The 14,804-nt window shown below is 37.3% G+C and overlaps 1 protein-coding gene across 2 annotated transcripts in view; it reads left to right on the plus strand.

The window, feature by feature from the left end:
• Scaper (S-phase cyclin A associated protein in the ER) overlaps positions 1-14,804 on the plus strand; it is a 329,952-nt gene that overhangs the window by 25,209 nt on the left and 289,939 nt on the right. For both annotated transcript variants that reach the window (XM_075965840.1, XM_075965839.1), the window contains exon 6: positions 12,080-12,180. In XM_075965840.1, coding sequence (XP_075821955.1) covers positions 12,080-12,180 — 101 coding nt within the window. The remainder of the gene's footprint in view (positions 1-12,079; positions 12,181-14,804) is intronic.

The raw sequence follows: 14,804 nt of genomic DNA on the forward strand, positions 1-14,804 counted from the left end.
ACTCACATAAGCATGGTGTCCTGCAGGAACACGGTCAGGTGGTGGCCCATACCAAGGACCAATGACATCCCTATGGTCTTCATCTGTAACTTGGGTCAAGGATATCAACATGGATCCTGGCTGCTGTAGGACCACAGAATTCCCCAGGAATCTTGGGCTTCCACAAAGCCCAGGGCAGCAGACCATAGATACCAATGTGGCCTCAAGGGGCAGCATGGACAATGGAGGTCTTTTGAGAAGGTCCATTTCAGAAAATGAAGCATTTTTTATCTTGGACATCCTGTCATTGCATAGAACCAGGGCCATCATGCAGCTGGGCAATGTTCAGGAACTGAGTCAGAATTCAAGCTTCAGGCTGCTGCACGCCACCCTGTCCACCCTGCTGGCTTCTAGGAAAGGGATATGTTCCCCTGTCCACTGCAGGATTCTCTCACACCTACCACCAACATTGAGTCTCTAGTTTTGCCTTTCTCCGCCACTCCATTCTTCTCTTTCCCATCTCTCCCTCGAATATTCAAAGAACTTTAGTTTTATCGGTTTCCATTTATTCGTTTTTGGTCTCAATGCCTGTGCTACTAGATCATGTTCAGATAGCCCCATTCTTTGTCTGTAAATTCAAGGATATTCCCTACTTTTTTCTCTTACCATACTCAGGGCTTATGTTGTGGTGCTTGATCCATTTGGGGTTGAGTTTGTGTAGTGTGAGACAAAATGATTTATTCTTTTATGTATAGCTTTCCAGCTTGACATGCACAATTGGTTGAAAATGTTATTTTTTCCAATATGTATTGTTGACTTCTTTATAGAAAATCAGGCAACTTATATTTATGTCTTCATTTCTAATCCATTGATTAGCATGTTTGTTTTATGCCAGTACCATGTTTTTTTGTTTTAATTATTACTGTAGTTCTGAAGCTAAACTCAAAATATGGGATGGTGATAACGCCAGTGGCTTTTTTTATTGTTTATGATTTTTTTAAGCTATCTTGGTTCATTTGTGTTTGCACATAATGTTTAAGATTGTTTTCATTGTCTATGAAGGATTTTACTGCAATTTTGGTGGTGATTGCACTGTTGGTAGGTTTCGGTAGGATGCCATTTTCACTGTTTTACTACCGCAATCTACGAGCATAAGAGGTTTTTATAAATCTTGTATCATCCTCATTTTTAAATAACTGTCTGTAGTTTTCATTATATAAATCTTTCTTTTCTATTGTTAAATTTACTCCAATATACATTAAATTTATTCCAGTGTATTTTGTGATTATTATTTTGAATGGTGGTGTTACCCTGATTTCTGTCTCAGTGTGTTTGTCATAAGAAAACTACTGCTTTTATGCACCAATTTGCATCCTGTTACATTGAAGAATGCAATAATGGAGAAAATTCAAGATAGGAAAATAGAACTTAATAAAGAAATAGAATTTTGGAAAAAAAGCCAAAAAGTGAAAACTTCAGGATTTCAACCCAAAATTCAGACAAAAGCTTCACCAAGATATTGTATCAAGTGGAAGAGAGACTAGTGCATCCTGAAGACAAAGGAGAAAAATTGGATTAATAAAAAAAAGTCAAATCTAATAAAAAAAAGTCAAATCTAAAAGGATCCAGGAACAGAACATGCATGGACTCTGGGACACTATCAAAAACCCAAACCTATAAATAATAGCCATAGAAGACAAAAGAGACCCAGGCCAAAGGCACTAGAAATATTTCAACAAAATTGTGGAATAAAATATCCATAATCTAATAGATGTCTATCAAGTTCTGAGAGATATAGAGAATACCAAATACATGGGACCAGAAAAAAAGACCAAGCAAACAAATAAAAACTCTGTATATCATATATTAGCCAAAACTCTAAATATGAAGTATATTTAAAAATATATCAAAAGCTGGAGGAAAGATCAAGTCACATACATAACTGCTCTTTCCCACTATAATACAATATTTTTATTAATTGAGAATTTCATTCAGTGTATCGTGCTTACACTTGCTTCCCATTTCTTCCTACCTCCCTTTCACCCCCACCCTCCCAAAAAAGTCCCAAGTTCAATATACTCATTGAAGTATGGTCAAACTCCCAGTAGCCACCCTCTTAAAGAAAATTGAGTGTCCCGTGGTTTCCCCACCACTACCACCACCAGAAGCCATCAGCTGTGAAGAGCTACACTTCAGCATCTTTATTACAGTTTTAAGGATTCTCTTCACCTGTCTGGACTGTTTCTTTTGTTGGGGCGGGTGTGCAGTGGTTGTCATAGAAGCCTTCAATGTCTTTCACTCTCAGTCATGAGTGTGCAGTCATCAGTACCACTGCAAAGAAGCTTCCTTGCCCATGGCAACTGGCAGCAGCATGGACCACATACACCAACATGGCAGTTCTCAGTGACAAAGGAAAACTTTCCATGATAACAGATTTAAGGAGCTTTTGACCATTAAACCAGTTCTATATAGAATTCAGAATAATTAAATCTGAAGAGAATGTCAGACATGGCCAAGAGTGCGCAAGGAAGAAAAACATCTCAGAACATTGAATCAAAAGAGATCTAATAACAAAAAAAAACCCCCACCAAAATGATGAACATTACACATTGTTTAGTAACTCTTAATATTTATTGTCATTGGGCATGGACTTTGAAGTTTCAAATTTTCGAGTGTATTGTTTATTTCCTGTTTGTGGTTTGAGATATGAGCTTTCAGCTTCTGCTCCATCCTCCTCCATCTGCTAACTATATTCTGCCATCGTGGACTCTAATCTCTGGAACCATAAGCCCTAAAACAAATTCTTTATTCTATAAGTTGGTCATCATTAGACTAGAAATAGAATAGAAATAGCCATAGAAAAGTAACTGGTTTTAAAGTATAACTATTTCAAAATGTATATGAATTTAAGGCATTGAGAGGTTTCTGAATGCAAATGTGGGGGAAAATAGATATCCAGGATTGGAGGAAAAATTTGATAGGATCTTTTTTACTTGGATGCTAGAGTAGAAATTCTTCATTTGGGGTTGCTTTGCTCATGTGTTACTACAAAATTATTTTGCAGAGGTCTTAAAAATAGTTATGATCTGAAAATAATTTGCAGGTCTGAGTCAATGTCTGTTCCATCTAAATCTTCCTGTCTTAACATGAATTTTAAAGGATCGTGAGGAATGATAGGAAACCTTTGCATGAACTTCATAAAGGGTTAGAAATTTAACTTCCTCCTACTGTGGAAATGCTCTTGTACACTGTAAATATTTGTCACTTGTATTGGTTTAATAAAATGCTGATTGGCCAGTAGCCAGATAGGAAGTATAGGTGGGGCAGCCAGACTAAGAGAATTCTGGGAAGAGGAAAGGCAGAGTCAGTCACTAGCCAGACTGAGAGGAAGCAAGATAAGAATGTCTGACTAAGTAAGGTACCAAGTTACATGGCTAAACATAGATAAGAATTATGGGTTAATTTAAGTTGTAAGAGCTAGTTAATAAAAGCTTGAACTAATAGGCCAGCCAGTTTATAATTAATATAAACCTCTGTATTTTATTGGGACTGAGCGGCTGGAGGACCAGGTAGGACAGAAACTTTTGTCTTCATCCTCCCTCACAAGTTAGAGATGGCTTTCCTAGATAGGCCAGATAGCCATCCCAGATGACCAGACAGTGTTTCCAGACAGCACAAATAGCCATTCCAGAGGGGCCAGAAAGCCATCCTAAACAGTCTAGGTGATAGCAAGGTGTAGTTTCCTATTAAAGGATGAGGTGTCTTAAAATGCCTATACTTGGGCTTCTGATAGAGCTTAGTAGGCATATTGTACTTAGCATGTGTAAGGCCCTAGGTTTGGTTCACAGCAGTGCTCCCCAGTAAAAAAGCATGTGCTTGCCTTTCCATTCTATTGTTTTTGCCAGGCTTCCTTCAGTGGTACTGGTAATTTGGCCATAATTAAAGTTTGTGGCAACATGTCACATTTTTAAACCCTAAGTTTTTACATAACTGTGCTTATTTGTCTCAAAAGAACACTTTTTGATGGCTTCAGAATTAAAAACAAAAAGACTGGCATTTTATCTTTTATCGAACAGCCTCATCATTGTATAGAATGTTTAGTTCAGTAGTTCAGTTCTGTTCATAGCACAGAACAACAAAAAGCAGGGAGAGCCTTGCCACTTTTAAGGAGACAGGCTGCGGGGTTGGGGGAGAACGCGTGTGAGCTGTAACGGTTTTGGAACTAGCATGGGGATTTGATCTGTTACAGGCTTGCTTGAGTTCATCAGGAACTAGATACCCTTGCCAGAAATTGTTGGCTGTGGGGGATGGATAAGGGAAGTAATGACTTTTCTTGACAAACAGAAACCCACTTCATAAGATTCCTGAGGAATGCTCAGTTTGGTAGCAATCCTTTGTTTACCCAGTTAGAGTCTAGCCTGAGCTGAGCCTAGACTGTCATTTAGGACATTGTCAACAGCACTGCCATTTTGGGACCTGCTTTGGACCTATCAGGACCCATAGAGGAGGAGTGAACCAACTCATTCAGTTGTTCTCTGCCCTCCACATGTGTACCATAGTATGTCCGCATATGTGCATGTACCTACACTCAATAAATAAATGGTAAAACAAAACTGGAGAAATAGGACAGTTTAGATTCTTCAGAGAAAAATGAGATCGGTAATAAGAAAATGGGCAGAATGTGAAATGGAATCATAAATCATAATACGTAAATGTCATGTTATAAGTCATAGACTGTAGCACTCTTATGTATTGATGAGGAAGTATAAAAGTATTAGCAGTTCTGAAATTACATTGTGAGTCAGCAGCATGCCTGAGGACTGGAACTAAAGTAGATATCTCTATACTCAGCAACTATCTGTGGAGTATTCCAACATTTATTTCCAACAATGCTACTCTTAACACTTATTCATTCATTCATTCATTCATTACTTGCTTGTTTGCTTATTTATTTATTTATGAGATAATATAGCCCTGGCTGTTCTGGAACTTGCCATATAGTGAGCCTGGCCTTGAACTCAGGGATCCACCTGCTTCTGCTTTCTGAGTGCAGTGTTTAAAATGTATGTCACTATTTGACCCTCAACATTTATTTATTCCAAAGATATTTATTCTTGGAACTGTTTATAGGACCTAAAGAAAGTGTAATTACAATTAAGTTACCTTCAACCCATGTTGATTCAAACAGCAGAGTTTTTCTTTTTTATTTATGTGTAGGGTTTACTAAAGACAGAGCATCCATGTTTATGTTTTCTGTAAATGTTATCATTAATTATTTACACTTTTTGTTGAGAGATTCTTTTTCTTTTAATTTTTTTGTCACTTAAAAATTTTCTTTGATACTGCCAAGTCACTTCAGTATAGAAAACAGTTCTTGTTGTGCAGACCACTTACACATTGTAGCAAAGGCTGCAATTCTGATAGTCATCCTTCTCCTGCTTTATTCAAATAAGCACAGATTTGTCTTTTGGTAAGAAAGGCTGTTTAATATTTTTCTGGCAGAATAATTTTTGCTTCTCCATGTACAGTGCTGCAATGAAGGAAAAGATTTTCTGAAAAATACCGTTTTCTTGCAGTGACTTGGAAAATGTACATGCTAATATTACTTAAATAGTTTGAAAGAGAGAAGACTTATTTGTGTGGCACTTGTGAGTTTTCAGCATGTACTAACATTGATAGTTATACCTGATAGTGTTTATAAGAGTGGTGACTTCTGGCTGCTGGTCACAGGAGACTGTGAAGTCTGTGCTGTTTCCTGAAAGGAAAACACAGTTTCCTATTTCTGTAACTTTGGATAAAAGTAACATTATTTAACTCTAATTTTTAGATGAGTAAGTTGGTATAGATGAGGTCTGAGGACCTTTCAGCTTTCACATAAATTTCTTATTTGCTATTGGGAGAACATTTTAGGCAAAATAAATACCTTGAGCACTGATATAGGTAAACAGTGGGGGATTTGAGTTTGAGTGTGTTATTGTGAGCCTTGTAACTTGTCTTTGCCTTTTTATTTTCACAAGCACTAGATCTTTGTATTTTCTTACTAGGTTTAGTTTTTGTTACCATAATGAAGTACCACAAATGAGCAATGTTTATAGAGAAAAGAAGTCAATTTAACTCACAGTTCTAAAGATTTGGCTTCAAAAAATTTGGCATTGATTCAATTCTGCTGTATAACCTTTTGTGTATATCACAAGTCTGTGACTCTCGTCATGGCGGGAGGATGTGTGCGAGTAAGGAATCACCTATCAAAACTGGAACCTAGAGAGACTGGGATCCCATATCCTCTGATGCATGCCTAATTTGGTTTAAGGATGTCCTACTAATACCCATTTTTAAAGTTTGAGCACCTTCCATACAGCCACCCTGGGGATCAGTCATTTAGCACATCTGCTATGCTGGGGGCACACTTTAAATTGGCAACCCCACAGCAGTGGAGAATTCTGGAAGACAAGCATCTGGGAAGGCAACTTGCTGCTGAGTTAAGAGTAGTTGGCAATTACAATAAAATATTTCTATATTATTATCTAGACAGTGACAGCTTTTATTTGCTCACAGAAGTGCTGGTAATGATGGATTTATGGGAGAATGGCTTCTAGCAGATTTTCACTTCTTGTTTTCTTTCTTCCCCCTTCAGGAGTTTGGTAAATGTAGTTTTGTGACATTCTAGGTTTTTATATTGAAAATTAAGAAGAAATATTTGAAAGAAGAGAATGGTTGATGAGATGAGCTGTCACTAGTTTTGAAAACTAACATGTTTGCCCACCATTTTGCTTTTGGCTGATTTCTTCTTTGAATCATGGCTTTAGTAAATAGCCTTTCAGAAGAAACTCAAGAGTTATTGAAAGGCAGTGTTCCTTAAGACACATGCTCACCTTGCTGAAGCCCCTCCCAGGAAAGTTCCCTTTTAGCACTGATTTTATGTTTTTACCTCTTCATCACCACCGGCACCATCAGTGCTCGTTCCCATAGCTGAAGTGGAGGTCTGTAGTGATGTTTTGTGTCTGCAGGACAATGAGATGGCGTCAACCATCCTGCTTTCTGTGCCAGTTGCTAGAATTAATTATGAGCCAATTGAATCTGTTGCAACCAATTGGTAAACTAATTGGTAATTTTAGCCGCACATCTATATGTAGTTATCTGAATGACTGTAACTTTACTTTCAGAGCCACTTTTGTTCTGTTTCATCCTGCTTGACAAAATGGCCTTCATAGCTTCAGGGAGAAAGATGTGCATCAGTGACTGCCAGGCAGCTCCAGCAGCTCCTCATCTGGTTGTATTCGCTCATTTGCAAACATGACTCAGATTACAGCTGCCTGCTACCACTCTGATCATTTTTGATAACATTGAGCTAAACATTCCTTAAAATGCGTTAACCATCAAATGTACTTTCTCTTTGTCAACTAGTATAAAAAATATAGTTGCTATGGTCTTACAATACATTTTTTTCAAGCCAAAGGGAAATCAGTTGAAAATTTCTAAAATAAATCATTCAAAATTAAATTTTTCTATCCCCATTTAATGTAGGTAGTTTAAGTAGAATGATTTTAATTAGACAATTTGAGTTATATTAGTAGAATTGAGAGAAGGAAGCCAACTAACTTCTTAGATTTGTCCCTTTCCTGATTGTAGTAGACTTTCATTACCAGTAATTTGGCACCAAGGACTACCTTTGAAAGGAAGTACATAATGCTTCTTTGTTCAGAAGTCTTTTAAAGTAAAACATACCTTTTATGACTGTTAAGGGTGGTATTTTATTTCATTTGTAAATAACTTGACAAATTTATTAATACTGGGTCTGATTTATGAAGTGTATCTCAATGTGTACTTTTAAGATATTTGCTCTAGATTCTACAAAGTTAATTTAAACTTAGCTATGGAAAGATCTATTATATAAATGATGGTTTGCATTTTCTGATCTTTCTGAGCCTATTGAAAAGTGTTTATAGTAAAGTGAGACTGGGATTTTTAAGACGGCCTTTTTTAATTTTATGCTTATCAGTGTTTGTCTGTATGTATATATATATGTATAACATATGCATGCCTAATCCTGGTAGAGGCCAGAAGAAGGCATTGAATCTCCTCGAACTGGAATTACTAGTGATTGTGAGCTGCCATATGGGTACTGGTAACTGAATCCTAGTTCTCTGTAAGAATAGTAAATACTCTTACCTACTGAGCCAGTTCTCCAGCCCTGTCACTGACATTTCTTACAGTAAGAATGGGATAGGATGCTAAAAATGAATATAGTTTACATTTCTTTGCTTTGTGCAATTAAATGACAGCTTTGACTGGTGAACTATATATATAGTGACTTGTGCTTTGCACTCATTTCTTACACTAAATCAACATTTGGGTATATAATGAACCCATTACAAAAGATTGCTTTCATGAGATGTATAAAATATATTATCACAGTAGTATAATTTTGGGTTATCTAAAGAAGAAAACTAGGGCCCGGGGAAATGGAGAGGGTAAATGCTTGCTGTGCAAGCCCAGGGACCTGAGTTAGCATTCCTAGCATCCATATAGAAAGTCAGGCTTGGTGGCATGCATATGTAATCCCAGTGCTGGGAGGCAGAGCATTCCTAGTCCATGCTGGCCAGCCCACAGAGCCAGTCATTGAGCTCCAGGTTCACTGAGAGATCTTGCTTCAAAAAATAAGATGGATAAACAGGGGAGATGGCTTAGTGGGTAAGAGCATGTCTCAGTCACTGTTCTATTGCTGTGAAGAGGCACTATGACCAAGCCCAGGTATAAAAGAAAGCATTTAATTGGGGACGTGCTTACATTTTAATGGGTGAGTCCATTCATGACTGTCTTTTTTTTTTAAATTAAGTTTTATTGAGCTCTACATTTTTCTCTGCTCCCCTCCCTGCCTCTCCCCTCCCCTTCAACCCTCTCCCAAGGTCCCTGTGCTCCCAATTTACTCAGGAGATCTTGTCTTTTTCTATTTCCCATGTAGATTAGATCTATGTGTGTCCCTCTTAGGGTCCTCATTGTTGTAGGTTCTCTGAGATTGTGATTTGTGAGCTGGTTTTCTTTGCTTTATGTTTAAAAACCACTTATGAGTGAGTACATGTGATGATTGTCTTTCTGTGTGTGGGTTTGGCAGGGAGCATGGCTGGAGCAGTAGCATAGAGTTTACCTGCTGATCCACAAAAAGAGGTGGCAGAGAGAGTGAGACAAGGGCTTTTGAAATTGCAAAGCCCCCCCCCCCCATATTTCCTCCAAGGCTATACCCCCTAGTCCTTCCCAAACAGCCCACCAACTGGGAAACAAGCATTCAAATACTTTAGCTACAGGGACCATTTTCATTCAAAGAACCACAGGATACTTTTCAAGCCAATAGCCTGACTCTGTATCCCTAGCAGCCCTGTAGGCATACCTGTAACTCCAGTGTTGGTAGGCAAAGATAGGCATCTCCTGAAATGTTGCTGTGTAGTCAGCCTAGCCAAAATAATGAACTTCTAGTTTAACAAGATGCTTTATTTGTATTTATATGTATACATGTATTTGCATACCCACACATGCATGTGTACATACATGCATACATACACAAAAGAAGAAGAAACAGAGAGGGCAATAATGGTAATTATGAATGTGGACAGAGAGCAGAGATGCTATGTTCATCCAAAGTAATCTGGCTTTAAGATGTTTCTGTCCTGTTCAGTGAATTTAGCATTTGTCTTTGGAAGTTGAAAGGAACATTTTGAATAGCAGGAGATGCACTACTAAATTTGCTTCCTTCACCTTTGTCTTCTTTCCTAGCCAGGAGACACGGCTGCTAAACTAGAGCTGTAATTTTTTTTAGTTACATCATATCTAATTCATTGCCTACATAGTCTCATTTGACTTTGTACCAGCCATATAAGAAATGATAATTCATTATATATAACTAGAACTTTGTACCTTTTGTCCTATAGCCTCCCCATTCCTTCTACTTCTTGTTCATGGTAACTTTCTGTTTCTGTGTATTATGCTAGTTTTTTTTTATTGCATGTTACCCTGCTTTCGCCTTCTTTTTAGCTTATTTCACTTATCATAATTTGTTTAGGTAATCCATGTTGTTGTAAATGTGACAACCCCCTTTTAAGGTTGAATAGTACCCTCCATCATCTCACCATTTCTTTATGCATCCATATAATGGTACAGTGAACATGGGAATATGCAGATAAGTCCTCAAGGTGCTGGTTTGATTCTTTATGGATATGTGCTTAGCAGAGGGACAACTAGGATATGTGGTGATTATGATGTAATGTTTTGAGGATTTTCTGCACTGTTCTGTACAGCAGATTCTCTTTTGCTTGTCCTTACTAACAGAGTACAAAGGTTCTCTTTCCTTTTTCAGCTAACATTTGTTATCATCTGTCCTTGTAATAGTACCCAGTCTAATATGTGTGGGCAGTGCACCTTTGGGATTACAGTTTTATTTTCCTCACAGTTAATGCTGTTGTGTTGTTGGTTGTTTTTATTCTTTACTCTTTTTGCTCTTTGGGGGGCCTGATTCCCAACTCCTAAATAAATACACACAGGGAGACTTACTATTACTTATGAATGCCTGGCCTTATCTTGGCTTTTTTTCTAGCCAACTTTTCTTAAATTATCCCATCTACCTTTTGAGTCTGGGCTTTTACCTTTCTCTATTTCTGTATACTTTTCTTCTTATTCTGTGACTGCTGTGTAGTTGAGTGGCTGGGTGGTGGCACCTGAAATCCTCCTTTTTCCTCTCTGTTCCTTGATGCTCCCTTTCCAGATTTCTTCTTCAGTTTATTTTCTCTGCCTGCCAGCCTTTCCTGTCCTTTCTCTTGCCTTGGTATTGGAGACTTCTCTTTTGTTCCTAGCCACCCAGAACCAAATAATCACACAGAAACTATATTAATTATAACACTGTTTGGCCAGTAGCTTAGCTATATTCTTATATCTTAAATTAACCCATTTCTATTATTCTGTATATCACCACAAGGCTGTGGCTTTCCAGATAAGGTTCCTGCATCTGGCTCCTTCAGCAGCTACATGGCATCTCTTTGACTCTACGTACTCTCTCTCTATCTCTTCCAGCCTGACTATATTCTGCCCTGATATAGGCCAAAGCAACTTCTTTATTAACCAATGGTAATAAAACACATTTATAGCATACAAGAGAGGAATCCCGCATCAACTGAATCATACTGAACAGGAACCTTTTAGAATTAAAATACTGCCGGGCGGTGGTGGCGCATGCCTTTAATCCCAGCATTTGGGAGGCAGAGGCAGGCGGATCTCTGTGAGTTCGAGACCAGCTTGGTCTACAAGAGCTAGTTCCAGGACAGGGTCCAAAACCACAGAGAAACACTGTCTCGAAAAAGCAAAAAAAAAAAAAAAAAAAAGAATTAAAATACTGCCTGGTGAGTCACCTTAGAAGGTATTGGTGCTCTGCTGCCCAAGCCTGGCAGTCTGAGTTCGATTTCTGGAACTCATGTAAAGGTGGAAGGACAAAAGGAGAGTTCCTCAACTTAATCATGGGTATGTGTGAGAAATCCAACCACAGATTGTAATTAATGGTTTAAAGCTGAAGGCTTTCCCCTCTAAGGAATCAGAAGTTATGGCTCTTCTTGTCACGTGTCCTAAGTATTATACTGAGGTACTGCTTACCCTGAAGGAAGGCAGGAGTAGAGTTTGGGAGGGTACATGGAGGAACCTTTAGTTAGTGTTGTATTCTTTGTCATGTGTGGTGTTTACAAGGTCTTTGCAGTGTGTTTAGTGTTGTTCATGTGTTTTTTTTCTTTTAACAATTTACATGCATTATTTGTGCACTTTTCTGAATAGGTATGGCACAATAAAAATATTAAAATTATTTCTAGTTAATAAGGCCTCAGAAAGATATATTGGTGCCATTTCTTGGAATTTAGCTCTAGACTTTAAAGTACATTAACCTTACTAACAGAATGAAAAATGAGCAACAATTCAAAAAGAACAAAAAAGTAGACTGTAGGTCTTCTTTAATGAATGTAAATATAAAAATTACTAGCCTGAAAAAATTATTAGCCTGAAAACCATTCACTTTAATAAGTTTTCCTAAACTTTTCTCCTACCACAGCTAATGTTTTGTTGTTTAAATTAGGAGGTGCTAATGATGCTGGATTACTATGTGAGAGATTTCAAAGCATTGATTGACTGGATTCAACTTCAGGAAAAGTTAGAGAAGACAGATGCTCAAAGCAGGTAATAAACTCTGGTATTCATGTTTGTAGTAACCCCAGTTACTACATTGAAGCAAGCATTGAAATAGACAGTGGATTTAACACCAGATTGATCCATAATCTGTACCAATCTAATAGTTGACTAGTACTTTACTCTTTTGGTTATGCAACAAATATTCATTATTAATGCACTTGACAGTGCTAGTCATAATATGTAGTACAGAAATTAAATTGCTACATATGACACATAGATTTTGTGATCTAATGGTATAACAAAAAGAAACTTAATGCTATATATGTATGGTAAGTTTTTTTGGAGGGTGGATCATTGGCATTTAAGACAAAGATAACAAATCAAACTGTTTTAAGTGTAGGGAATACATGAAGTAAAACAGGCTCTGGAAAATGTATTTTCTCATTGTGGTAGGCAGTGAGGACATTGATTGTTTTTCTGTTTCTCTATATATACTTGCTACTGAAAGATTTCATTTTGTTATAATTTTCGAAATCTAGAAAGCCTAATTATATACACTATTATACTTTAGCTGTTCAATATTCTCTTTACATCATTTCAAGTTATTGTATTTCATCTTATAGACTAAAGGAACTTAAAGCACACAGAATACTCAAGACTCATTGATTCTTTGATTTAAATGAAAAAGTCATGTTCATTCATGAGAAGTCATTCATGTACATTTCAACTATGTAAATTCCTTAAAAATTACTGGTGACAGGGTAGGAAATGTAAGGAGAGAAATACATCGCAAAAATTATTATCATAGATAGATTATTAAAAATTATTGTAATACTGTTTATCCTAGTGTTTAATAGCTTCCTTAGGCAGCTGCCTTAAATTACCAGTAGAGCAAGACAGAATACAAGTTATGCTGAGGTTCAAGATTTAGTGTGTGTGTTGTTTTCATGCAAGTATTTATGCATGTACGCATATGTGTGCACACATGGAAGCTAGAGGTTGGTGTTGGGTACCTTTCTCTATCACTTTCTACCATATTTTTTGAGAAAGTTCTCTCCTCAAACCTGGAGCTTATCAGGTTTAGCTAGAGTGTCTTGCCAGTAAACACTAGAGATCTGCTTATCTCTGTTCCTCTTGGTCTGATATTATAGATGCATGCCACTATAACTAGCTCTTTTCCTAGTAATTGGGGATCCTGAGTCAGGTCTTCATGCTTGCATGTGGACACTTTTCCCACTAGCCACTTCCTCAGCTCTTAGGGCATCTCTCTTTATAGTAACTAGCTACCAACACATCTTCTCGTTGCTTCCTGAAGCAGCTCCAGAATAAGGAAAACAGCCTTACATTTCCTGTTGATGGCATCAGTCTTTGAGTAGTATTCAAGTCATGCTTGACTTGGGGGCTTAAAGGTTAGGATTAAAGATACATATATTAAAAAATACCCTGACAAAACTTTATATAGATAGATTTTAAATACCTTGAAATAGAATTAGAAACTACTGAAGAAAGTATTGACTCCCTTGATTTAGCAGGAAGAAAATAAGCCTATGTATAAATATAAAATGTAAGGAATACTTACAAGGCAGCAAGAATGCATTGTAGTAGCAGCAGCAATAAATTTTCTTAAATCATTTGGAAAATGACACAATTTCCAATAGAAACAGTGAGCCAAAGTTACCAATATGTAAACTCCTAAAGAAAAAAAATCAAAATGGAAAAAATATAAAAATAGTAATTGATAATATGTTATTCTTACTAGTTATAGTAATAAGCACACACAATTCAAAAAGAAAACAAAGACAGTGTTGTACTATTTTGCCAATAACTTTTTCTTTGTTTTTTTGAGACAGGGTTTCTCTTTGTAATAGCTCTAGCTGTCTTGGAACTAGCCCTATACATCAGTCTGGCCTCAGACTCACACCTGCCTCTGTCTCCTAAGTGCTGGTATTAAAGGTGTGTGCCACCTTTAATTTAATAAAAAATTATTTATTTTTTTTAAAAAGATACCAGGTGTTGGCAAGGTTGAATGGAAATGAATGTCCTTCATCTGTAGGGCTATAATAGTCTTTTAGAAAGATGATTTAGTAACAACTTATCCAATCTGCAGGCTTTTGAATAATATTTTATTTAAATTTTCTATCAGTAATCAGTTTTGTGCTTTGGTTTTGGTTGTTTTTTCTTTCTGAGTGAGTGGGTAAAATATCTAAGGACTACTTCACATGGAAAGTAAGCTATAGAGTGACTGACTGGACTGATAGACTTTGAATAGGAACATAGGATGGTGCTTAGAAAAACATTTCAGGGCCCTGCCAGAGAGTAGAAGCGTGAGTGGCAACAGCAGCTTCCAGAAACTACAATAAAAAGTTCCTCTGGAAAAGAGCGCCATTGTCCCAGCAAGCCTCCGTTATCATTCTCTGTATGTGATATCCTGTCTCATCAATGACCTAAGGTGCCTCAAAAATGCCAGCACCTAGAGGAATGATCACTTGAGCCTTAGCCACCTCCTCTCTGCAGCTAGAAGAGCGTTCTCCAGAGGCTCTGCTCACCTAGCCCCCAGCTATACCAGTTGAAGAAAGAGGGACCCCCTGAAGCACAGGCTCTGTACTGATTGGAGGAAGAGATGAGTAGGCAACAGGGTAAGACTACACTCAGCAACATAAAAAGTAATAAGG

The sequence above is a fragment of the Microtus pennsylvanicus genome, chromosome 3 (assembly GCF_037038515.1).
Source record: "Microtus pennsylvanicus isolate mMicPen1 chromosome 3, mMicPen1.hap1, whole genome shotgun sequence".
Classification (NCBI taxonomy): Eukaryota; Metazoa; Chordata; class Mammalia; order Rodentia; family Cricetidae; genus Microtus; species Microtus pennsylvanicus.